Source organism: Kogia breviceps, chromosome 4 (genome assembly GCF_026419965.1).
Source record: "Kogia breviceps isolate mKogBre1 chromosome 4, mKogBre1 haplotype 1, whole genome shotgun sequence".
Classification (NCBI taxonomy): Eukaryota; Metazoa; Chordata; class Mammalia; order Artiodactyla; family Physeteridae; genus Kogia; species Kogia breviceps.
Window position 1 is genome coordinate 113,531,887 of NC_081313.1, and position 27,665 is coordinate 113,559,551.

Below are 27,665 nucleotides of genomic sequence, written 5' to 3' on the forward strand. Positions count from 1 at the left end.
CAGTGAATTATATTTATATAATTTGTATAACATATAAAATATAAACCCTGGATATTGATTTAACCAAAATTTTTTATGTGACTTTATTGTGGGGAAGGGGAAGGGGAGTGGGATAGAATGGTTTAAGAAAGCTACTTCATTTGCCATAAAAGCAAGTCTACGAATAATGTCTTGACTAACCAATAACAACAGTATAAGCATATTACTTAGTAGTGCACAAAGTGATTGTTAGAAGAAATGGCTAAGAGTTTAAATTTGTTGTCTCTGGAAGCAGTATGGGAGGAGGCTTAGAAATTGTTCTTTTTGTTTATAATCTCTTATAGCATCTATTTTTTTAAACTATCCATGTATTATTTTTGAATGAAAATAAAATAATTTCTAAAAAAATGATGTGTATAGATAATATACAAGTAAGAGAGAAATCAGTGATTTTAGTTCTGCCTCAAAAAAAAAAAAAAGTAAAATCCATACTGGATTGAACTCCTAAGTAGCTATTTCACTAAGTCTTTCAGATTGCTAGCCAGCTACACATAGACATTCTTACTGTCTCATGCCCTACTGTCCAGTGGCATCTGTCCCATCATTTTGTAAGGGGAACAGCAGTTAGTAATACACTGTAGAACAAAGCGATTGTACTCAGATGTTAACTACATAATCACAACACTAATTCAGTAAAATGAAAAGAGAAAAAAAAAACAGTACTAATTACAGAGCTTCTGATTCCTCAGGTTCATTCTTACTTCAGGGAGGGGAAGTGTGACCTAGTTAACTTAAAAACAGATTGATTTTGTTGCTGCTGACTGATGTCAGAGTCAAAGTGAGATTTTCGGAAGTGCAATTACACTGGCAAATACAGGAAAGTTATAAAAGAGATGAATTAGTACCGTAAGAGTTTAGAGAAACCAGGTTTGTTTCAATTTCCTGTAGGGAAAAGTGATTGGATATTTGTATGTGGTTGACACTTGGGTCTTTAGAGAAATTGAATGTTTGAATAAAGTGAATGTGCTAAGAAAAAGTGTATGCCTTAAAACGTTTAGGCTTTCTTGTATATATTTTCATTATGGTCGTGTTTAGAAAAATTATTTTGAATGGAAGACCTCTACCTAGGAATTGTATCCCCCCGGACCGGGGCACGAAGCCGTGCCCCCTGCATTGGCAGGTGAACGCTCAACCACTTCGCCACCAGGGAAGCCCGTTCTTTCTTATCTTTATCCATCTCCTCCTTTACATTCTTTACACTCTCCACCCCTAGCACTTCCATGTGAAATGCTTCCAGATCTTTAAGGTCCAATCACATGTTGTCTTTTCCATGGTATTTTGTTTGATTCCTTGCTAGCTGGGAGTACTCACCTCTGTTCAACTCTCAGTGCATTAAATTCTCTGTATTATGGTTGTTTTTATCTATTTTTTAATTAAAAATTTTTTTAAAGTTATATTAATCCATTATTTTATTTCAAATTAATATTAGCTTCTTATTTCATTAAAAGCATACACAGTCTTGAGTGGTAAAGAGCAAGCATGCAAAGCAGTAATGTCATGGAAATAGCTACCTTGGTTGCAAACTAAGGGGTGATACTTTTGTGCACATGGTTTAGGATGTGTTCCCTGTTGCATGTAGATAAAGCAAGACCAACAGCAGTAACATCTAAGGAGATGATGAGATATTTACCTTTTTTTTTTTAGGTATAGTTGATGTACAGTATTATATAAGTTTCAGGTGTACAACATGGTGATTCACAATTTTTAAAGGTTTTTATAAAATATTGGCTATATTCCCTGTGTTGTAATTATGGTTGTTCTTAAATGTGCTTGATCTCTTATAGAGTAAGAGTGATATCTTCTCTGCTTTGGATGTTCTGTCTTCTAGAGTATTTTATATAGGCTGAGTGCTTAGAGAATTTTTGGTTTAGTTATTTTATAAATATAGATTAAAGGTTCTACAAAGCAGCCCTTCCTAAAAATAAATTGTTTTAATAGGTTTACAGTCTTCCCTGAATCCTTTGTGTCTTCCCTTCATGTGTATGAGATATTTGTTTTAGTTGTTGCTGACAGATGACTTTTGATTTTTGTCTTTCAGTCTTACCTCCAGTATTAGTGCCTCGTCATAATGAATTCAACCCACAACACAGCCTTCTGGTTCAGTTTAGAAACTTAAGCCACAATGAACCTCACATGCCACAAAATGCAACGTTTCCAGATTCTTTCCATCAGCCCAACAACACTCCTTTTCCCTTATCTCCAAATAGTCCCTACCCTCCTTCCCCTGCTAGCAGCACATATCCCAACTCCCCAGCAAGTTCTGGACCAGGAAGTCCATTTCAGCTCCCAGGTAAGAATTTATTTTATTGATACAAAAAAATAATTCCTAAGAGTTAGTAGTTGTTCTAATACTGCTCATCCTCTGGGTGAACTGTTAATATGCCAAGAGCCAACTATTTTTGACTCTTCTTTGGTAATTGTTTGATTTCCAGAAGAGTTTGGGATTTTATTTTGCCAAGTACCATAAGTTTAAGAAAATGTAAGTAGACATATTTTTCACAAAATATAGAAACAATCCTGAAATCTGTAGAGAACCATAAAAGACCCCGAATAGCCAAAACATTTTTCAGAAAGAAGGACAAAGCAGAAGGCATCACACTCCCTGATTTCCAACTGTATTACAAAGCTGTAGTAATCAAAATAATATAATATTGGCATAAAAAGAAGATACATAGATCACTGGAACAGAATAGAGAGTCCAGAAATAAACTCATGCAAAAATGGGCAATTATTGGGTGGGCCAAAATGTTCATTCAGTTTTTTCCATAAGATGGCTCTAGTAGCACTTAGTTGTCTTTAACTTCAGTTGGAACAGTTTTGTTAGATTGTATTTGACAGCCGTCATATCAGCGTGCATTTAAAAAAAGGCTTATCAAAATTGGTCAGTTTTTGTGCAGTCATTTTAATATTGAAGATGGAAGGAAAAAAGCAACATTTTCAGCATATTATGCTTTATTATTTTGAGACAGGTAGAAATGCAACTGCAAGGCGTTGGAAGTAACAAGTGTTGGTGTGGATCTGGAGATGTGGGAACTCTTGTGCACTGTTGGTGGGAATGTAAATTAGTACAGCCACTTTTGAAAACAGTATGGAGTTTCCTAAAAAAATCAAAAATAGAAGTACCATGTGATTCTGCAATTCTACTTTTGGATATTTATCCAAAGAAAACAAAAACACTAACTCAGAAAGATATTTACCGCCCCCCCCCACCATGTTCATTGCAGCATTATTTACAGTAGCCATGATTTGGAAGCAACCTAAGTGTTCACCGATAGATGAATGGATAAAGAAGATATGATAACACACACACACATATACACACAGTGGAATATTATCCAGCCATAAAAAAGAATGACATCTTGCCATTTGTGACAACATGGATGAACCTTGACAGCATTATGCTAGATGAAATAAGACTGAGAAAGACAAATACCATATGGTCTCTCTCAAATAAGATATGTGGAATCTTAAAAAAATAAATAAGAAACTAAGCTCACAGATACAGAGGACAGATTGGTGGTTGCCAGAGGTGGTGGGGGAAGTGGATGAACTTTTATTTTTTTTTAATTTAAATAAATTGAATTTTTAAAAAAGCAAACACAATTTGGGGGAGATCAGAGATTACCCTTTAAGAATAATGACAATAAAATAAGATAGAATTTAAAAATTGCACTCCCTCCTCCCAACCCACCTTCCCTCTCTCATTGCTTGATCTTTCTCTATAGCATGTATTGCAATCCAGTATAGTACATATTGTCTTTATTTACAGCCTGCCTTTCCCTAGCCTCCCCTGTCTTGACTATAAACTCCATGAAAACAGGGATATTATAGCATCTTGTTTATTGCTGCATACCCAGTACCTATATCAGAGTCTAGTATGCAGTAGATCCTCAATAAATATTTGTTAAGTGAATAGACAAAATTATAGCAACACAAATACATTTACTGCTAACTGTAGATATACCCATATGTCAAGTGGTTGCCAGTGCAGCTTGAGAGATTGAAGCCAAATGGTGTTAATTTGAAAGGTTTCATAGAGAGGAGTCCTATATACAGTAAAGGCAGCGTGTAGTAAAAGCTTATCAAAAACATAAAGACAAAATGACTGTTTGATGAATGTGAAGTAAAGTAGCTAATCTGGAAACAAAATGTTGTTAGGTATCAATTAACCATTTATTGGCCCAAATTACTAAATCCATATATACCATCAGGCATTAAAATTAAGTTCTACCAAAACAACAGCAGCAACAAAGGAAGTAGCTATATTTGACGTAAAGTTAAATATTTTCGTATAATTTATAATACCAAGTACCATTTATCAAGTGCCTTTTATGTAACTAATACTGTGATGAAAGATACCACATTAAATTTAATCTTCAGAACAACCAAGTGAGATAGATGTTTTTCTTGTTTTATGGATGGAAAACGAAAACTGGTATTAACCCCAAGAGCTTAAATACCTTGCGTAAGGTTGCACAGCTAGTAAGTGGGGGTTCAGGCCCAGGTTTCTCTGACTCTAAAATGTGTGCTTTTTAAACTTTGCTACATTGCTTTTCAAATCATTTTGTACTTCGGTAGGTTAAAATGAACCCCAGTTATCTTTAATTAGGTAACTGATACACTGATTTGCCTGAAGAAGGATCATAAGTGGATTTTTAAAGTTGCTAAATTTAGTTAATGGCATGCCCTGTCTTATGTGAGTAAATCATGAGGTTACTGTGTCAAGAAATATTGGGATGCCTGCTGTTCTAAGTAGGGTCATATGTAAATATATACTTTGTAGTTTCTCTACTGTAGTGAAATAGCAATTGATGAAGTTGTGTTATGTTGTGTTGTGTTTCTTTGAAGAGGATTACAGTTTCAACTGTATAACTTGCTGTTAGGTGTTTGTTCAAAAACTAATTTTCATCCTTTGTCCTGGATTCAGTGCTGATTGTAGCTCTGTCTCAAAATACATCTTATACAAACTTTGAGGTGAAAGACAAGTTATATTCAGTATTTATAGTTATGAGACAAATAAATATAGCTGTAGCTTTTATAAAGGTTTTCAACCATAAAAGTTGGAACTCAAAAGATATTCTAGTTAACTTTCAGTTTCCTAAGAGCCACTTAATAGGATTTAGCTATTTAATAGGACAGAGCAACCACTTTAAGACATTGCAGAAGAATTAGACAGCTGCTGTTAGTGTTGGCAAATTTTGAAAGAGCATGGTTTTATTTTCCAGTTTTAAATAACCATACAGTATGTGATAATCTTGATAATTCAAAAATGTCTCTGTAGATGTCTATCTAAACAAGGATAATCTGTGGCCTTCAGATTGACCTGCAGTAGTTGCAGTTTCTCTGAGCATATGATTCTAAGCAAATGGAGACAAAATTCTTGACCTTGAATTCTATTTTAGTGAATTTTAGCACTGATCTTACTATCCTGGGTTGGAACAAATTCATGTGGACCTGCAGTAGGTTTCTGGGAGCTAATGGGTGTGCTGTCTTTTCTCCTTTTCCCTTGCCCTAAGGTAGCATCCTACATTTTTGTGTGTCTCTGATGTTCAGTAATGAATCCTGCTGGTAATCTTAAGAATTTTCAGATGTGTATAGATTAACTTTGAGCAGGATGAAGATTTAAACTATTCTTTTGGGACTTAACTTGCCTCATTTTCTTCCTCTTAGCTGATACTCCTCCTCCTGCATATATGCCACCAGATGATCAGATGGGTCAAGATAATTCCCAGCCCATGGATACAAGCAATAATTTGATTCCTCAGATTATGCCCAGTATATCCAGCAGAGGTAAGAGAAATACAATACTTACTTTGTTGTTGTTACTCTTTTCTTTTTTTAACTTCTTAGCCACTTTTAACAACCGGCTTTCTTGAGGTACAGTAATAACTTATTTTTTAAATTTAATCTTATTTTTTATACAGCAGGTTCTTATAAGTTATCTGTTTTATACACATTAGTATATACATGTCAACCCCAATCTCCCAGTTCATCCCACCACCCCCAACACCCCACTTGGTGTCCATACGTTTGTTCTCTACATCTGTGTCTCAGTTTCTGCCCTGCAAACCGGTTCATCTGTACTGTTTTTCTAGGTTCCATGTACATGCAATAATATACGATATTTGTTTTTCTCTTTCTGACTTACTTCACTCTGTATGACAGTCTCTAGATCCACCCACGTCTCTACAAATTACCCAATTTCGTTCCTTTTTATGGCTGAGTAATGTTCCATTGTATATATGTCCCACATCTTCTTTATCCATTTATCTGTCGATGGACACTTCCATGTCCTGGCTATTGTAAATAGAGCTGCAGTGAACATTGTGGTACATGACTCTTTTTGAATTACGGTTTTCTCAGTGTATATGCCCAGTAGTGGGATTGCTGGGTCGTATGGTAGTTCTAGTTTTAGTTTCTTAAGGAACCTCTATACTGTTCTCCATAGTGGCTGTATCAATTTACATTCTCACCAACAATGGAAGAGGGTTCCCTTTTCTCCTCACCCTCCCAAGCATTTACTGTTTGTAGATTTTCTGATGATGGCCATTCTTACTGATGTGAGGTGATACCTCATTGTAGTTTTGATTTGCATTTCTCTAATAATTAGTGATGTTGAACATTCTTTCATGTGTTTGTTGGCAGTCTGTATATCTTCTTTGGAGAAATTTCTATTTAGGTCTTCTGCCCATTTTTGGATTGGGTTTTTTGTTTTTTTGATACTGAGCTGCATGAGCTGCTTGTAAATTTTGGAGATTAATCCTTTGTCAGTTGCTTCATTTGCAACTGTTTTCTCCCATTCTGAGGGTTGTCTTTTCATCTTTTTTATGGTTTCCTTTGCTGTGCAAAACCTTTTAAGTTTTATTAGGTCCCATTTGTTTATTTTTGGTTTTATTTCCATTTCTCTAGGAGGTGAGTCAAAAAGGATCTTGCTGTGATTTATGTCATAGAGTGTTCTGCCGATGTTTTCCTCCAAGAGTTTTAGTGTCTGGCCTTACATTTAGGTCTTTAATCCATTTTGAGTTTACTTTTGTGTGTGGTGTTAGGGAGTGTTCTAATTTCATTCTTTTACATTGTAGCTGTCCAGTTTTCCCAGCACCACTTATTGAAGAGGCTGTCTTTTCTCCATTGTATATTCTTGCCTTATTTATCAGAAATAAGGTGACCATATGTACGTGGGTTTATCTCTGGACTTTCTGTCCTGTTCCATTGATCTATATTTCTGTTTTTGTGCCAGTACCATACTGTCTTGATTACTGTGGCTTTGTAGTATAGGTGGAAGTCAGGGAGCCTGATTCCTCCAGCTCCGCTTTTCTTTCTCAAGATTTCTTTGGCTATTCGGGGTCTTTTGTGTTTTCACACAAATTGTGAAATTTTTTGTTCTAGTTCTGTGAAAAATGCCATTGGTAGTTTGATAGGGATTGCATTGAATCTGTAGATTGCTTTGGGTGGTAGAGTCGTTTGCACAATGTTGATTCTTCCAATCCAGGAATATGTTATATCTCTCCATCTGTTTATATCATCTTTAATATCTTTCATCAGTGTCTTATTGATTCCTTCTAATGTATTTTTCATTTCAGTTATTGTATTGTTCATCTCTGTTTGTTTGTTCTTTAATTCTTCTAGGTCTTTGTTAAACTTTTCTTGCATCTTCTCGACCTTTGCCACCATTCTTTTTCCCAGGTCCTGGATCATCTGCACTATCATTATTCTGAATTCTTTCTCTGGAACGTTGCCTATCTCTACTTCATTTATCTGTTTTTCTGGGGTTTTATCTTGTTCCTTCATCTGGTACAAAGTCTTTGCCTTTTCATTTTGTCTGTCTTTCTGTGAATGTGGTTTTCCTTCCACAGGCTGCGGAACTGTAGTTTTTCTTGCTTCTGCTGTCTGCCTTCTGGTGGATGAGGCTACCTAAGAGGCTTGTGCAAGTTTACTGATGGGAGGGACTGGTAGTGGGTAGAGCTGGATGTTGCTCTGGTGGGCAGAGCTCAGTAACACTTTAATCTGCTTGTCTACTAATGGGTGGGGCTGGGTTCCCTCACTGTTGGTTGTTTGGCCTGAGGTGACCCAGCACTGGAGCCTACCTGGGTCTTTGGTGGGGCTAATGGTGGACTCTAGGAGGGCGCACGCCAATGAGTACTTGCCAGAATTTCTGCTGCCAGTGTCCTTGTCCCCACGGTGAACCACAGCCACCCCCTCCCCGCCTCTGCAGGAGACCCTCCAACACTAGCAGGAAGGTCTGGTTCAGTCTCCTATGGAGTCACTGCTCTTTCCCCTGGGTCCCGATGCACACACTACTTTGTGTGTGCCCTCCAAGAGTAGAGTCTTTCTTTCCCCCAATCCTGTCGAAGTCCTGTAATCAAATCCCGCCAGCCCTCAAAGCCTAATTCTCTAGGAATTCCTCCTCCCGTTGCCAGCCCCCCAGGTTGGGAAGCCTGATGTGGGGCTCAGAACCTTCACTGCAGTGGGTGGACTTCTGTGGTATGAGTGTTCTCCACTTTGTGAGTCACCCACCCAGCAGTTATGGGATTTGATTTTATTGTGATTGCACCCCTCCCACCATCTCATTGTGGCTTCTCCTTTGTCTTTGGATGTGGGGTATCTTTTTTGGTGATTGTTCAGCAGTTAGTTGTGATTCCGGTGCTCTCACAAGAGGGAGTGAGCGCATGTCCTTCTCCACCATCTTGAACCAGTAATAATTTATATACCATAAAATTTATCCATTTTACGTGTATGATTAGGTGATTTTTAGTAAATGTGTAAAGTTTTACACTATCACCACAATCTAGTTCGGGAACATTTTCATAACCCTTTAAAAATATCCCTTGTGCCTATTTGCAGTCTATCCCCTCCTATCCCCAGCTCCAGGAACCTTCTAATCTGTTTTTTGTACCTGTAGATTTGCCTTTTCGGAACTTTTCATATAAATAGAATCACAAAATGCATTGTTTTCCATGTTGCACCATGTATCAATAATGTTCCTTTTTATTGCTGAACAGTATTTTATTGTATGGATATACCACATTTTGTTTACCCATTTATCTGTTGATGGACATTTGAATTGTTTCTAGTTATTGGCTAGCATGAACAATGCTGTAATCAACATTTGCAGATAGGTCTTTGTTTTTATTTTTCTGCGTCACAGGGTAAATTTAAGTATTTAAGAGAAACTACCAAATTACTGTAAAGTGAGAGCACCATTTTACATTTTTACCAGTACCATGTGAGGGTTCTAGTTTCTCCATATCCTCCTAATGCTTGTTATTTTTTATCTTTTTGATTATAGTTATGCTGATGTGTGTGAAGTGGTGTCTCATTTGTTTTAATTTGTATTTCCCTAATGAGTAATGATTTTGAACATTTTTAATGTACCTAGTCATTCATGTATCTTCTTTGGCTTATTTAAATCTTTTGCCTTATTTTTTAAATTGGGTTGTTTGTCTTATTGTTGAGTTGTAAGAGTACTGTATATATTTTGGATAGAAGTCCTTTGTTTGTCTTATTATTGAGTTTTAAGGGTTCTATATATATTTTGGATAGTAGTTCTTTATCAGATATGTGATTTGCAAATATTTTCTCTCAATCTGTGGATTGTCTTTTCATTTTCTTAACGGTGTCTTTTTTTTTTTTGCGGTACGTGGGCCTCTCACTGTTGTGGCCTCTCCCGTTGCGGAGCACAGTCTCTGGACGCACAGGCTCAGCGGCCATGGCTCACAGGCCTAGCCGGCTCCACGGCATGTGGAATCTTCCCGGACCGGGGCACGAACCCGTGTCCCCTGCATCAGCAGGTGGACTCTCAACCACTGCACCACCAGGGAAGCCCTGTATGTGCCTTTTGACTGCCTTCATCCAATCAATTTTATTTCTATCTACCAATGAAGAATCCAAACTTGAAATTAAAAAATTCTTCCACTCACTTAGCAATAAATTTAAAAAGAAAAGAGAAACATTCCATGTCTGTGTACTAGAAGAGGACAGCAAATCTCCCCAAGTTGATTCAACGTGACTTCTATCAAAGTCCAAGGAAGAGTTTTGGTGGGGGACAGAAATTGACAAACTGATATTAAAATGATATGAAAATATGCAAAGAATGCAGAATTGCCAATTTTTAAAAAGAAGAACAAAGTTGGAGGACTAACACTTCTTGTTTTCAAAACTTACTATAAAACTAGTAATCATGGGTTTCCCTGGTGGCACAGTGGTTGAGAGTCCGCCTGCCGATGCAGGGGACGTGGGTTCGGGCCCCGGTCCGGGAAGATCCCACATGCCACGGAGCAGCTGGGCCCGTGAGCCATGGCCGCTGAGCCTGCGCGTCCGGAGCCTGTGCTCCGCAATGGGAGAGGCCGCGACAGTAAGAGGCCCACGTACCGCAAAAAAAAAAAAAAAAAAAAAAAAACTAGTAATCAAGACAATGAGGTATAGACATACAGATCAATGAATAAAACTGAGAGTCCTGAAATAAACTCTTAAATTTATAGTCAAATGATTTCTGAAAAAGATGCCAAGACAATTCAGTGGAGAAATGATACTCTTTTCAACAAACAGTGCTAGAACCAACTGGATATCTACTTGCACAAAGATGAATTTAGAACCTTAACATACGAAAACCTTAACTCAAAATGAATCATAGACCTAAATATAAGAGCTAAAGAACTTCTAGGAGAAAACACAGGAGAATAATTTTTATGACCTTGGGATAGACATAGATTTTTTAGATGTAACACCAAAAGCATAATCCAAAAAAAAATAACTTCATCAAAATTAAAAACTTTTGTGCTTCAAAAGACACCATTAGGGCCCGTGAGCCGTGAGCCATGGCCACTGAGCCTGTGCGTCCGCAGCCTGTGCTCCGCAATGGGAGAGGCCACAACAGTGAGAGGCCCACGTACCGCCAAAAAAAAAAAGGCACATACTTCCAGTTATAAGATAACTAAGTACTAGAGATATAACGTACAACGTGATAAATGTAGTTAACACTGCTGTATGTTATATACAAAGTTAAGAGAGTAAATCCTAAGAGTTCTCATCACAAGAAAAGTTTTTTTCTGTTTCTTTAATTTTGTGTCTGTATGAGTTGATGGGTGTTCACTAAATTTATTGTGATAATCGTTTCATGATGTATGTAAGACAAATCATTATGCTGTATACTTTAAACTTATACAGTGCCATATGTCAATGTATCTCAGTAAAACTGTATGAACAAGACTTAAAAAAAGACTTGCATCACCTGCATCTTTAATTGCTTTGCCAGTTTGAGCTGTAATTTTAGACATAATTTTTGCTACAAAGATTTAAAATATAAGAGCATTTTAACCACTCTAAAATTTAGAAATAGGAACTTGAGACAAATTAGATTTTTCTAATAGAAATGTTCTGAGCCTAAAGCCCTAAAGGAGAGTAAGGAAACCAATTAACTTTAATTTAAATAATCATGTCTTAAGTAGTGAATGAACCAAGTTCTATTGTTAAAGAACTGTATTAAATCCCTGGAAGGTTAGTTTCAAAATGGCATTAATGCAGTGGTTTCAGGTCTAACTAATGAAATAAATTTCTATTGGTCACTATTAAAATAAAGTTTTTTTAATTAAAAAAAACAGTTGATTTGTGTATATTAATCTTGTAACCTGAAACCTTGCTGAATTCATTTATTAGTTCTAGTGGTAGGTTTTTTTGTGTGTGCATATGTGGATTCCTTAAGGTCTTTTAAATATAGGAGCATGTCATCCATGAATAAAGAATAGTATTATTTTTTCCTATCCAATCTGAATGCGTTTAACTTCTCCTTCTCTCTTATTATTAAAGGGCATATATGAAAAACCTATAGCTATCATAATTGATGATAAAAAACTGAATTACTCTCCACCTATAATTGGGAATAAGACAGTGATGTCAGCTTTTATTACTTCTGTTCAGTATTGTTCTAGAGAGTCTAGCCAGCAAACTGTTAGTTCTCTTCTATTCCTAGATTGAGAATTTTTATCATGAATGAATGTTGGATTTTGTCAAAAGCTTTCTCTGCATCTACTGAGATGATCATGTGAGTTTTTTGTTCTTTTTTTCTAGTAATAAGGTGTATTACATGAACTGATTTTCTGATGTTAAACCAACCTTGTATTCCTAGGATAAAACCCATGTGGTCACGGTGTATAATCCTTTTTTATATATTGCTTGGTTAGGTTTACTAATATTTTGTTGAGTATTTTTGCATGTATAATCATGAGGGATATTGGTCTGTAATTTTCTTGTGATGTCTTTGGTATTGCTGTCAGGTAATAATGGCCTCACTGAATGAGTTGGGAAGTGTTCCCTCCTATATTTGGAAGAGTTTTTGAAGTATTAGTATTATTTCTTCTTTAAATATGTGGTAGAATTTACCAGTGAGGCCATTTCGGTTTGGACTTCTGTTTGTGGGAAGATTTTAAATAATCGATTCAGTTTCTTTAGTTATTATATTGGCCTATTCAGAGTTTGTTTTTTCTTGAGTCAATTTTGGTAATTTGTGTCTTTCTGGAAGTTTGTCCATTTCATCTAAATTATCTAATTTGGCATAAATTTTTTTATAGTATCCTTTATAATCTCTCTAATTTCTGTAGGAGTTGGTAGTGATGTATTAATTCCTGATTTTGGTAGTTTGTGTCATGTTCTTTTTTTCTGTCAGTTTAGTTAAGGGATTGTCAATTTTGTTTATCTTTTGCATGACAACTTTTCCCTCTTCCATTGAATTCCACTCTAATCTTTATTTCCTTCATTCTTCTTGCTTTGAAGAATGCAAGTTTACTTTTAGTTTACTTTTCTTTTTATGGTTTCTGAATCTTACATTATTAATTTGAGTTGTTTCTTTTCTAATATGGGTGTTAAAAACTATTTATTTCCCTCTAATCACACCTTTAACTGCATCCCATAAATTTTTATTTTTGTTTGTCTTTATTTTTATTCAGTTGAAAATATTTTAAAATTTTCCTTGTGGTTTCTTCTTTGACCCATGGATTATTTAGTAGCATGTTGATCAATTTCCAAATATTTCAAGATTTCCCAAATTTCTTTTTGTTGTTGATTCCTAATTTAATTCTGTTGTGTGCTTTGAACATATTTGGTATGATTTCAGTTCTTTAAATTTGTTGAGATTTGTTTTATGCTTGTTTTTGTATAGCCTGTGACCTAAGAATGGTTTCTAGATTATTAAAGAATTGTTAAGAAGAGGAAGGATATATGACAGATAGTATGTGGCCTGCAAAACCTAAGGTATTTGCATACCCACTTGGTCATGGTGTATAATCCTTTTTATATGTTGTTGCTGGATTTGCCCATTTGGGTGGGCAGAAAAGGTTTGCCAACCCTTGGCAAAATATATAGTCTCTTTTAGACAATACTCCATGTGCCTTTGAAAAAATTGTATATTCTGATGTCATAGGGTGTCATAGGATCTCTGGATTTTGCTTAGATGGAGCTGGTCAGTAGTGTTCAGATCTTCTGTATCCTTGCTTATTTTCTTTCTGATAGTTCTATCAATTATTGAGAGTGGGAGATTGAAGTCCCCAGCTACTACTGTTAAATTATTTATTTCCACTTCTAGTTCTGTTAGTTTTTGCTTCTTATACTTTGGGGGCTCTGTTGTGTACAATTCAGTAGCATTGAGTACATCCACAGTATTCTGCAAACCATCACTCCTATCCGTTTTCAGAACTTTTTCATCATTTCAAATAGAACTCTGTACCTATTAAATAATGACTCCCCATTCCCCCTCAGCTTACCCCCTTGGTAACTACCATTCTGTAATTTACATTAGGATTCATTTTTTGTATTAACATTCTTTGGGTTGTAACAAATGAATAATGACATGTAGCCATCACTATAGTATCATGTAGAATAGTTTCACTGCCCTAAAAATCCTCTGTGCTCTGCCTTTTCATCCCTCCCTCTCTCCTAACCCCTGGCAACCACTGATCTTTTTGTCTCCATAGTTTTGCCTTTTCCAGATGTCTTGTAATTGGAATCTTACAGTATGTAGCCTTTTCAGATTGGCTTCTTCACTTAGTAATATACATTTAAGTCCCCCACCAGCCATGTCTTTTCATGGCTTGATAGCTCATTTCTTTTTAGTGTTGAATAATATTCCATTGTCTGGTGTACCACAGTTTATTTATCCATTCACCTGTTGAAGGATATCTTGGTTGCTTTCAAGTTTTAACAGTTATGAATAAAGCTTCTATAAACATCTCTCTGCAGTTTTTGTGTGGACATAAGTTTTTGACTCCTTTAGGTAAATACCGAGGAACACATTTGCTGGATTGTATGGTAAAAGTTTGTTTAGTTTTGTAAGAGGTCAACAGACTGTCTTCCAAAGTGGCTGTACCATTTTACATTCTCACCAGCAGTGAATGAGAGTTTCTGTTGCTCCTCATCTTCACCAGCATTTGGTGTTGTCAGTGCTTTGGATTTTGGTCATTCTAATGATTGTGTAGTAGTGTCTCTTTGCAATTTTAATTTGCATTTTCCTGATGGCATGTAATGTGGAGCATCTTTTTATATGTTTATTTGCCATGTGTATATCTTCTTCAGTGAGGTGTCTGTTCATGTCTTTGACCAGTTTTTCTCATTACCTTGTTCATTTTCTTGTTGAGTTTTAAGAGTTCTTTGTATATTTTGTGTAACAGTCCTTTACCAAATGTGTCTTTTGCAAATATATTCTCCCTTTCTGTAGCTTGTCTTCTCATTCTTTTGATGGTGCCTTGGTGTTGTATCTAAAAAGCCATCACCATATTCAAGGTCATCTAGATATTCTCCTCTGCTATCTTCTAGAATTTTATAGTTTGTATCATAGGTCTGTGATCCATTTTTGAGGTAATTTTCATGAATAGTGTAAGATACTGTGTCTAGATTCATTTTTTTTTGCCTGTGAATGTCAGTTGTTCTTATACCATTTGTTGGAAAGACTTTCTTTTATCTATTATTGGGGAAGTAACCAAGATCCTTCATTAAAGATCGGTTAACTATATTTATGTGGTTCTATTTCTGGGCTCTCTAGTCTGTTCCTTTGATCTCTTCTTTTGCCAATACCACACTGTCTTGATTCCTCTAGCGTTATAGTGAGTCTTTTTTTTTTTTTTTTTTTTTTTTTTTGTGGTACGCGGGCCTCTCACTGTCGCGGCCTCTCCCATTGCGGAGCACAGGCTCTGGACGTGCAGGCTCAGTGGCCATGGCTCACGGGCCCAGCCGCTCCACGGCATGTGGGATCCTCCCGGACCGGGGCACGAACCCGTGACCCCTGCATCGGCAGGCAGACTCTCAACCACTGCGCCACCAGGGAAGCCCTATAGTGAGTCTTTAAGTTGGATAGTGTTAGTCTTCTAGTTTTGTTTTTCAATATTGTGTTGGCTGTTCTGGGTCTTTTGCCTGCTCATGTAAACTTTAGGATCATTTTATCAATATCCACAAGATGATGTGTTCGGATTTTTATTGGGATTTCATTGACTCTGTAGATCATGTTGGGAAGAACTGACATCTTGAGAATATAGAGGTTTCCTATACATGAACATGGACTATATCTCTATTTAGTTTTTCTTTGAATTCTTTCTTTAGAGTTTCATAGTTTCCTCATATAGATTTTATATCTATTTTGTTTGGTTTTTACCTAAATATTTCATTTTTTGAGTGCTGATATAAATGGTAATGAATTTTAAATTTCAAATTCTACTTGTTCATTGCTAGTATAGGAAAGTGATTTACTTTAGTATATTAACCTTACATCTTGCAGCCTTGCTATAAGTACTCATCAGTTCTGGGAGTTTTTTTGTCAGTCATTTCAGATTTTCTGCATAGACAATCTTGTCATTTGTAAACAGACAGTTTTATGTCTTCCTTCTCAATCTGTATACCTTTTATTTCCTTTTCTTGTCTTAGTGCATTAGCTAGGATTTCCAGTGTGTTGTTGTAAAGGAGTGGTGAGCACATCCTTGCTTTGTTACTGATCTTAGCAGAAAAGCTTCTAGTTTTTTACCATTAAGTATGACATTAGCTGTAAGTTTTTTGTAAATGTTCTTTATCTCAAGTTGAAGTTCCCCTCTATTCCTATTTGCTAAGAGCCTTACTTAGTTTTTTAGTTCAAATTTTTATTTAAAATAATTTTACAGATACTGGTATAGTTAATTCTTTCAGTTTGCTGAAGCAGAGGTTTGTCATCTCAAATTTAAACCTGGATTAGATTCTGCTAGAAAAATAACTTAAAATGTGATGTTGCTATCCGTGTATATGTATGATTTTGAAAATTGTTATGATCAAGGCATTTCTGATGTTTGTTTTTTTGAAAACAAACATACAAACAGACTGAAAGTCAGGAAGGACAGTGAGACTTAAGTGAAATATCTGAAAATTTTCTTTTTCATATAGTGCTTGGGTTGGGTTAAAGGAAACACAGAGTCTGGAATTTCTGATAATCATTAAACATTTTTTCTGTCTGGTTTGTTCACAGATGTACAGCCTGTTGCCTATGAAGAGCCCAAACATTGGTGTTCAATTGTCTACTATGAATTAAACAATCGTGTTGGGGAAGCTTTTCATGCATCTTCTACTAGTGTGTTAGTAGATGGATTCACAGACCCTTCAAATAACAAAAGTAGATTCTGCTTGGGATTGTTGTCAAATGTTAATCGTAATTCAACAATTGAAAACACTAGGCGACATATTGGAAAAGGTAATTTTGTCATTTTCTTACATTCAATTGAATTCAGTCATTTGTTGTGCTTGCTATGTAGTCTGCATTGTGTAAGGTTCTGGGGCATACAAAGAAGCTTAAGGCATGGTCCTGCCCTCAAGTTGGAGATGTTGAAGAATGTATTAAGTAAAGACAGACTTCTTTTCTTTATCCTACCTATTTTTTCTTCATAGTACTTAGGGTCTGAAATTATACTATTCTGTGTTTATTTTTTTCATTTTCAGTCTTTTTGACTGAAATACAAGCTATACAGAAATTTGCGTTGTTCACAACAATATCTTCAGCAACTAGAACGATGCCTGGCTCATAGTACATACACAAGAAATATTTGTAGACTATATGAATGCTAGTGAAGGATTAACATTTTTTAATTATGATATTTGTAGAATATTTTGGGTTGATGAAAGAATTTCCATTATGTTGGAGGAGCAGGGTTACTGGTAGGAAATCCAGTTTGAATGATATAAGTCTTCAATGGCTTCACTGCCACTTTTCCCACCGTTTAAATTCAGGTAACAGGGCTTTATTTATAATTCATCCTACAAGATAGTTGCCACAGCAAACAAGGAACTTTTCACATTGCAGTGAAATGTCTCATGCATCAAGTGGTCAGAAAGGAAACCTATCCCAGGTAGAGCTGTTTGCCTCTCTTTTAAGAAGTTTTGTTTTTTACCACTTGCTACTTTTTACTTCTTTGACTTGAGAAAGTCTTGGTCCAAATTAGGAACAAAAGGTAAATAACTTTAATTGTAATATGATTTCTTATAGAAGAGATTCAGAAAAATACTATGTCCAAAAATAAGTTGGAAAGAAAGTTTCCATTCTTTTTTGACTGAACTGTCAACTTGCCATGATTTTTTAGGTAAAATGTCTCACTTCTATGCATTGATTTTTCATTCTGCAGTAGAATAATTTAAGAGAAATCTACTTGGTGAATTCTTAAATTCTAGAATCATTTTTCTCTTTTTTCCCTGTATACAGTTCTAGGATCCTTTCTTCCACGGCTCATTTTTATTTGCCCAGAAGCAAAACATAGTTTTTAATGTCATAGCCTGAACCAGTCTGTGACTCACATGTGTGTACTACGATGGTCTTTTTAGTACTATTTGCAGTAGAGAAAAGTTGGGAACAACTTCAGCTCTAGCTATATAATTTGAATTTTTAAATATTGAACATTCATATATTATTTATATATATTTTAAATACCCAAAACATTTTTTTAAAGGAAAGTAAAATAAATCTGCCATTTAAAGGCTTTTCTTATGACATGAAATTACATGTGACTTAGCTTTTTTTTAAATTAAATGCTGCAGACCTTTCCATTAGCAAAAAGGGTGCAAAACATTTGCCAAACAACTATTCATGATAGTTGATAGCACTAAGAATTCCTTTGAAAGAACTCATCATCATAAGGTGCTTTTGGGGGGATTTTTTTTTTTGCCATTGCTTTCTTTCATAGAAATGATAAATGATTGTTGGAAAAGGAAAAAAAAAAAACCCTGAGAACTGATAACCTAATATGCTGCCAACTTGAGGCTTAAGTCTTAGTTATTTGAGGATCATTTTAGATTTAGGCACATTAACCTCTTGATTATCTTTGGCAGCATAAGGCCATCTAGTGGTAGCTTCTGTCTGAAGACTTGCTATAGTTTAGTAATTATTCTTGGTTGCACCTCATACAACTTCCTTGATTTCATTATACTGCTTTGTTAAGTTTACTCTTGTAATGCCTGTCTTTTTAAGGTGTTCATCTGTACTATGTTGGTGGAGAGGTGTATGCAGAGTGCCTCAGTGACAGCAGCATATTTGTACAGAGTAGGAACTGCAACTTTCATCATGGCTTTCATCCTACCACTGTCTGTAAGATTCCCAGCAGCTGCAGCCTCAAAATTTTTAACAATCAAGAGTTTGCCCAGCTTCTGGCTCAGTCTGTCAACCATGGATTTGAGGCAGTATATGAGCTCACCAAAATGTGTACCATTCGAATGAGTTTTGTCAAGGTGAGTGGGTTGCGACCTGTAGCTTAATTTGAGTCACTGTAAATCTGTATATTATATGTCTGTAGGTTATAATTTTTAAAAGTCTTTGTTTAATGAAAGGTAGTAACTATTTTTTACCTCATTTAATAGGTTTTTAAATAAAATTCTTGAATTTATAACTTAAACCACATGATTGGTCTAAGATTTTATTTTATAATCCAGACATTATAAAGTGCTCAATATTGATATTGATATTGAATAGGGGCTGAGTTTATAAAATAATTTCAGTTAAAGACTAAATTGCTAGAAAGCATTTAATATTAAAATTGCTTTTTAAGTACCTTAGCTTCAGCAGTTTCAATCATTATTAGATCCCATTAGGTTGACGTAAAGAATTCTTTACCATACTAAAATTATTTGTTTTATTTGTTTTAAGCTCGGTTATTAAGGAGAACTTTTCAAATTTATCATTTGCTCTTGGCCTAATTTTATTGGTATTCCAAATGATGGTGCATAAGCAAAATTTAGAAAGAATTTTGGTGTTATATTTCAGCAGCCTGTCCTGTACTTGCTTGTTCCTTAAGGATTTAGCCAAAGAAGAGCAATTGTCAAATCCTGTGTGTAGGTTTTTTTTTTCTTTTTGGCCCACAGCCCCACAGCCCAGTATTTTCTTGCTATAGGCTTTGTTATAGGCCTGTTTATGCAGCAGTTTATCAATAGCCCTGAAGGCATTTCCCTTGCCTTCTATAGAAACATGGCTTTTGCATATTCAATTTAGTCTCCCAATCCACCCTCATCACAGCTGCTTACTTTTCTTGGGCCAGGACTACTGTAAGCAGTAAAGCAGAGAGCTAGTTAAATTCAGGCAAATAGAAGTGAAAAAATTCTGTTTTACTCTGGAGTTTTAGGCTAAAGTGGTCTAGCTCAATTCATCCCAGTAATTTCCCATCTTAAAGGATAATGATATGTGACTGCCACTTTAATTACATTTGTATGCATTGATCAGATTTACAACGCCTTATCTGATGTTTTAAAAAAACCCTGACCGGCTTCCCTGGTGGCGCAGTGGTTGAGAATCCGCCTGCCAATGTAGGGGACACGGGTTCGTGCCCCGGTCTGGGAAGATCCCACATGTCGCCTAGCGGCTGGGCCCGTGAGCCATGGCCGCTGAGCCTGCGTGTCCGGAGCCTGTGCTCCGCAATGGGAGAGGCCACAACGGTGAGAGGCCCGCGTACCACAAAAAAAAACAAAACAAAACAAAAAAAACCTGAAAATCAAAAACTTTTTGTTTACAAAATCTGATGTGAACTTACATGAGGCTATATTTGAGTTTTACTTATCCCATTAAGAGAGAATATAGCTCACTGCAGAAATATTAATATTTTAATTATGAGTTATTGCACCATTATTAACTTCCTAAAAGTAAAAAAAAAAGAATTCTGAAACATATCTTGCTCCAGGGGTTTCTATTAAGGGATTATATGTTATTATAATGATGCAGCTATTGTGTTGCTTTTAATTTCATGGTGAATGCTAAGATTGGTTTTGTGATAGTTTTTCCTTTAGGTATGTCTGTGTATCTCTACTGTTAAAGTTTATTTTTGTTAGTGTGTTGAAATTGGTTTTGACTGGTTGACAGTTTAAAAAGTGGCTTGCCGTGTTATCTGTTCATTTTCATAGGGCTGGGGAGCAGAATATCACCGGCAAGATGTTACCAGCACCCCATGTTGGATTGAGATTCATCTTCATGGGCCTCTTCAGTGGCTGGATAAAGTCCTCACTCAGATGGGCTCCCCTCTAAACCCCATTTCTTCTGTTTCATAGTGCAGAAGTATTCTTTTTCAGTTATATTATTAGTGGACTTGTTTTAATTTTAGGGAAAATTTCAGTACAGATACTGTGAGCTTACATGGAAAACAGATATTACAGCTTATTTTTTTTCTACATAATTGTGACCAATACATTTGTTTTTGTGATGAATCAACATCTGTTTGTATTCATGTTCATGTGATTAACTCTCAAAAGTGTTGTGAAAGATGCAGAGTGAGTATTGTGCCCCAGTTCAGAAGTTTGGCATTGATCTTAAACTGGAACGTACTTTTTGCCTTATTGTCCCAGAAATTTTTTTATTTGTTAATTTTTTTTGGAAAAGTAATACATCACATGATGAAAATTATAACAGTATAAGAAGGTGTTCAACGAGAGTTTTCCGTTCTATTCTTGATTCTCCAGAAGCTGTACTTTTACCAGTTTCTTAGTCCCACCAACTTTAAAAAAGTGTAATCCATTGTTTTATAAAAGCATATGGTAGGGACTTAAAAGAAACTATAAAAAAAAGTCTTTTATTTGAAGGAACACTGCACTGCTCTAACAGGTAGTGTTCAGTAAAAGCCAAGTGATAGTTTTCTAAGTGACATAAAATTTACATTTAATACAGCTAAATGTTTGTCAGTGTATTGTGACTTCACTCAATATTATCTTTTGTAAAATATTTCCTTTTTTAAAAAAAACTTATTGCAAACAACGGATCTCCAGTATATGTCATTTACTCAAATCTGTCATAAGTACTACTTAATAGCTAGTGACAGTGCATGCACGGCCTTGTTCAGCTGTGTTTGCTGCTTTTGGCCAATGTTGCAAGAATTCTAATTTTGACATGCATTAATCTTTTATTTTGCACTCTGATGGGTGACGGTTTTTAGAGTAACCTTTGGTGAAACACACTCAAGTGACTTGGACTTACATGTTCATCCTTGCTTCCTTGGTACCCCTTTTGTATTAAACACTGCAATTTATAGATTACAGTTATAGGAAGTTATGCTTTTTCTAGCTTTTGTTGTATTTTCAACCTAGATTATAAGACTGTTATTCTGTAGCTCCAATTGAAGGTGCCTTTTTAATTCCCTGCAGGATGATATTAATGTTGGAAAATCATGTACTTCATCCCATTGCTCTTACTTGCATCTGTTTCCCCATGCAAGGACCTGTGTCCTGTAGCCATAGGAGCCTCTTCAGTCTGGCCCCAAGGATGAGACCACCTGTCTGATGCTTAAATGAATTGAGCTAGCTGATTTGAAAACATTCACATATCAAATAATATAGACTATTCTCTCAGTTACCATGGGTGCTCTTTTTCCATTTTTTTTTTTTTTAGCACCTAGGTGGATACTAGTCTCCACAATCCTCAGAGAGGAAAGACATGAAAACTCTGAAATATTCATTTAATCAGTCATGCTTAAGGGCTTTGAGTAAAGGACTCTTAACCTCTTTTTCTAGGGAGCAGTCAAATGGACACTTAGTTATGGCATGAAGAACAAAAACATTATTTTGGAAAAAAAATCACCTAACTTACCTATTAGAAGAAGCTTATTTTCCAGTGCCTTTTAAAAATATGTGGAGCCATGTCAGTCTTCTGTTTAAAATGTTAGTTTCATTTGACTTTCTACTTTGCCCTTTCTGCTCTTAAGAGGAAAAAAAATGCATTTTTTGAGGAAAGGAGAATGCAGTTCCTTTTGTTTTCCATAACATTATTTATTGCTTTTATAAAGTGCAGCCAATGGATGGTTTTAGTTCCCTCAGACGAAGTGCCATATGTGTTTCAGCTCACAGTCCTTTGCTAAGTAAAAGGAAACTTTCTGACAGTCACCTGAGCCTTAAACATAAGTTTTACATGACATGCATTCTCAATCTTCCAGAATTGTGTCAGCCACACAAAAGAGGTTTATTTGCTTAGTGATAGAACTTAGCTATTTACATCATTCTTTTACTTAGCAGGCTCATGGTACAATCTTTGGAACAAATTTGTAGAATAACTACCTAGGTTGACTGGCAGATAGATACATGTAGTCAACTTCAGTGGGCTTGAACTGGTGGAAACTATTGAATTGTTTTATTGATGCTTACAACTGAGTTAATTAAAAATTGTTTTTATTCATGTAACAGCCTTTGGAGTTAGCAAGATTTTATGTGATTGGCTTTTTCTGTGTTTTCTCTAAGGAGCTGTGTCTCGAATGACAGTACTGAAGCTATTAACTGGTAAGAGTTTCATGTGGACGTATAATAAGCCTGTTGTATTTCCTAAAAGTTGTTAACTCCACATCCCTGGGTTTTATATGAAAACTTCATTCAATCCAGCTGGTCCTATAATTCCTGAGGATGCTCAGTACAGGAATGGATGGGAAATAAAAATTAGCCAGTGAGATTAAAAAAACTAAGTAAAATTCTGCCAATGAAAAACGCACCTCTGAAAGAAACCATTTCATAAAATTACAGTTTTAAGCTTTTATTTAATCTCCAGAATGGTTTATAGTCAAATTTATGAAAACATCATCACAACCAGAATAATCACATTTTATAGCATGTACAACATTTAAATAAATATATGCCAGCTGAAAAGACAGAGTCTGGGAATAATAAAATTACAACCAGTTTGGCAAATGCAAAAAGAGGAATAGAATCAAAATTAATCTCAATAATGTATTAAAGCAACAAAAAGATACTGACTGGAAAAAAATAAGAGGTGCATTTGACTAATATCTCTACATAATTACCTGGCTTACGTTATGGAATATAAACTAGTAGGCATGTTACTGATCTACTGAAGTGAACGTTTTTTCTTTAGAGAAAATTTAAGGAAGACATCAATCTAAATGTCAAATATATATATATCAGACTATAAATCACTTTTTACATTTTCTTGTTATGTACGTAAACTATCAATATGATAATAGAATTGTCTGGATTTCTGAGGTGAAATCCACAGTAAGATTACTGTCAATAGGTAGTTCAATAAGTTATACTTAATAGTATGGAAAGAGGGTGTAGCTATTTTATACTTTTCATAACATTTGAGAGTAAGACATTCTTTTAGGATGTAAAATGATCAGTAAGTATTCAGATCTGAAATCTATTGTTAAGATAAGGACTGGGGCTCACATTATATAACCTTCAGTATTATCTTAGAGTACCTGTGGGAAACAGTTCCCCTGTAATAGTGTTCTTTTAAAGGAGAAAGTTTATACAAAAATGAAATCATGCCAGTAGCAGAGAAACTCTAAATTCAAGTTTGATAGTACCTGTTTAAGTGTTGTATTTCTATTACAGAGAGCATCTACTATACCCTTTTAGTTCCATTTCTTTATACTTTTTCTAGTTGCTTGCTTAATATTACTTTGGATCATTATCACTCTCCCACTTAAAATATATTAATATCTTTTATGCTTTCTGAAGAAGGAAAAATCTTTAGAAAATTATTAAATTCAGCTTCCAGTGATGATTTAAATTTTGGACCTATTAACTTTTAAGAGGGTCAGAGCTCTTCCTTGTCTTATTAGTTAAATCCTCAGTCTCTCTGGTAGGAATTATGAATGTGTGTCCTCATTATACCCATCAGTTAGATAAGCAAGAATCTTTTAAGGTAGTAGATAGCCTGGTGGTTTTAGAAGTATTTGGTGATTTTTTTTTTTTTTTTTTTTTTTGCGGTACGCGGGCCTCTCACTGCCGTGGCCTCTCCCGTTGAGGAGCACAGGCTCCGGACCTGCAGGCTCAGCGGCCATGGCTCACGGGCCCAGCCGCTCCGCGGCATGTGGGATCTTCCCGGACCGGGGCACGAACCCGTGTCCCCTGCATTGGCAGGCGGACTCTCAACCACTGCGCCACCAAGGAAGGCCCCGTGTTTGGTGATTTTTATTGGCAGGAGTTTTCCTAAGTATTGGTTTATGGGCATCTCCTCAGATATTCAGTAGCGCAGCTTTTTGGGTGGTAATCTCAGGTTTGATGCCTGTTTCCCCTGGAGAGTAGCATTTTCCTCATTAAAAGAGGTGGGACTGGGGAGGTTTACTTCTCACAGAAGATGCATGTATGGAGAGAGAATTTGAGGCATTTCTTCTATGTAAACAATTCTATTCAATACCTGCTAAACAGAAATTTAGCTAGTTCTTTGTAATTCACTGGATTGAAGTTTAGCATGTCCTAATTACAAGAGATAAGAGTATTTGTCAAGCCTTTGTTATATTGGATTTTTCATAATAGAAACTTCTCTTCTAAAATGCAGTTATTATAATTGAGGTGTTACCCTAAAATTGGATGATTTACAAAAACCAATGAGAAAGATTTTACATATCAATTTTTTTAAAAAATAAGAGCTTATGCTGTAATATTTGCTGGTAGCAGTTGCTGTAAAACAAGTGATGAGTTGTTCTGTTGAAAAGATCTAGTCTCAGAGCAGGATTCTTCTGTTATTTATGACAGAGTGAAAAAGGTTTGTGTGGTTCTCGTCCAAATAGTTCAGTTCTTAAAATTCCTAAAATCGCCATAAACCATTGTCCTTTAAGGATTTATTTGAAGATAACTTTTTTAAAAGTTTGAAATTTTGTTTAGAGGTAGTTTTTTTTTTTACCCCATTGATAGATAGTGCCTTCTTAATACTAGCTGGTTTTAGCTATAACAAAACTCCAGTGAGGCCAAACAAGCCAAATAAAGAAGAAATCTTTTAGAGTCAGATTTTCCCTTCTAATACCATTGGAGATTATGTTGTTTTGATTTATTCATAAAGTATTTTAACTGTAGGGACTCTTGGAGATAATAGTTGGGCAAGTAATTTTCTTTTCAACGGGGTTGGTTAAAGTTGCATTTTGAAAATCACTTATGTTTAAAATTGGGTAGGACTGTAATCATGAAAACTGGGTATTTGTATGTAATCCTGCCCATGTTCTCTTAAAAATATATTTCATATGCAGATGATAAAGACCAAATCACTGGCTGCACTCTAGGTCTGCTTCTTACTTGTACTTGTTCTCCTTCGGTTTATGTTGTAGAAAATGAAATTCTAGCAACATGCTTCAATTCTGTTATCTTTTTGATACTTATAAAAATGTATTAGGTTTTACTATATTGTGCTTTTCAAAGCCATAACTCTTAAGAACTTTGTTTTTGGATATTGTTTGCTAATACTTTATTTTAATAAATCTCAAAATCTGCTTAATGTGTGTTTTTGTTTGTTTTGGGGGCTATTCTTTTTTGATTTAACATGTTTCACTGAGTGACGTTATAAAAAAGGATGAGATTATCAGTTGCTGTGACTGGCTGTGTTATCTGTTTGTGCACTAGCGGTAGAAATTGAATATACTAGGCCTTTCTACCCAGCATGAGGTTTGCTCAGAAGGATCAGTATATTTCTGTTGTGTTTATAAGAGAGTTGATGTGTTTTTCTTTGTTAGTTTAGTTTTGTTTTGAAAAAGGATTTGAATCTAGAGTCTGGGGTTTTTTAGTTTAACCACTAATTTCCCGTCCCTAGCTCTATCTAAAATTAGAGGTCTTGACCAGATGATTGAGAGATAGAATAGTTGTTAGCAGAGCTGGCTTTGGAGTCTGCTTGCCTGCATTTGAGTCCTGGACCTCAGAGCTTCCTTAACTCTGTGCCCTTAGGCTTAACCACTCTGTGCCTCAGTTTCCTGATCTGTAAAGTAAAAGTCTACTTGTAGGATTTGGGGGAAGATTAAATAAAGTACTTAGTGCCCGCCACATCAGAACTCTTTTATTATTATTATTGTCATAACCATCATCTCTTACATTTCTGCTACTTTGAATCAGAGGAATTATTTCTCATGCTACTTGACCTTAGTAGATTAATCCTTGATTACCCACTTTGTGAATTAGCCTGTTTTTTCTTAATTTTCTCCTTTTAAAAGAAGTTCAAAATCACAGATTAGTTTTGTCATCCCCACCAAGTGCCTGCCTACTTTTACCACCTTCTGTGTTGTATATACAAGAAATACAAACTTACTCTAATTAGAAGGGGATGGTGAAAATCCACGTGTCCCCACTAGAAAAACCCAAACTAAATATTTTAACCTGAAAGAATAAATATAAAAGCTCTCATTATTCTCTTTAGAGAAAAGCCTTCATCAAAAGAATTCGTATCTGCAAATCAGTTTCTTATGCTTTTTTAATTTTTTATTTCAAGTGTAAGGCATTTAGTAGCAACTTCACTGTTTTAGAAGCATACTTTAAAAACGTTCTGGCAAAAGATTTCAGTGAACAGTGAGAGGTGCTGTTGGCTTCTCTCAGATTTAAGATAATTAGTTTTCAAATTGCCATAGCCAAGACAGTTCAGGTGACAGGGATCAATTGTGACATCTGCTTCAATTTTCTTTTAGACATGAGAACTCAATGGCTAATGCTATTCCATATTACAGCAGTTTTGATGCAATTCATATTTTATAAATATTTATAAGAAGGCTATCAGTGGGCTTTAAGAAAGTATTTCCCCCCATTTAACAATATTACTGTGTTTTTTGTTGAATTTGTAAGCCTATTTTAATAAACTGACTTTTGTAAAAAAAAAAAAAAGAAGTCCTGTGTTCTTTTGGTCTAAATCACTTTTTGTGGTTGTATTTTAAAGGGGCTATAGGGAAAATATAAAGAAGAGCTTTTGGCACCTTGCTTAACTATCTCCATCTTAAAGTATGTTGCATGGGGGTGGAAGGAGGATTTAGGTTGGTGGTTAAGATTATTGCATTATCAATATTGTTTCAAGTGGATGTGTGTATAGTTGCTGTGAGGGGTGTTTTGTGAGGCAGTTTTTTGATGTTTGGGTTGTTTTTTGAAAGCCTTCTTATACTTTCTCTTAATCTCTTACCCCTTTCCTGTCACCTTTTATTTCATTTTAAATAATAGTTTTATATGAGATAAATGCTGATAATTTTAATAGTACAGAAAAGTATGAACTAAAAATCCCAAACCAATAGTGAACCACTAAACATCTGTGCATGTATCCTTCTAAACTATTCAGGTAGTCATTCTACATCAGTCCTTTCGTTTCTTTGACAAGAATTTAGCTGATTATGGGTGAAGCTATAGCTCCTTTTTTGAAAGGGTTCTAAGAGAAATTGGTTTGGTTCCAAAGTGTTTCTTGAATTCTGTATCCCCAAGAGAGC

At 35.5% G+C, this 27,665-nt stretch overlaps 1 protein-coding gene across 3 annotated transcripts in view; it reads left to right on the top strand.

Annotated features, from left to right (window-relative positions):
* SMAD5 (SMAD family member 5) overlaps window positions 1-27,058 on the top strand; it is a 51,232-nt gene extending 24,174 nt beyond the window's left edge. For 2 of the 3 annotated variants that reach the window (XM_067031673.1, XM_067031674.1), the window contains 5 exons: window positions 2,078-2,329; window positions 5,710-5,829; window positions 16,508-16,729; window positions 18,494-18,750; window positions 20,410-27,058. In XM_067031673.1, coding sequence (XP_066887774.1) covers window positions 2,078-2,329; window positions 5,710-5,829; window positions 16,508-16,729; window positions 18,494-18,750; window positions 20,410-20,553 — 995 coding nt within the window. In that variant the 3' untranslated portion in view covers window positions 20,554-27,058. The remainder of the gene's footprint in view (window positions 1-2,077; window positions 2,330-5,709; window positions 5,830-16,507; window positions 16,730-18,493; window positions 18,751-20,409) is intronic. The other variant, XR_010840243.1, reaches the window with a different exon arrangement.
* Window positions 27,059-27,665: the final 607 nt, after the last annotated feature.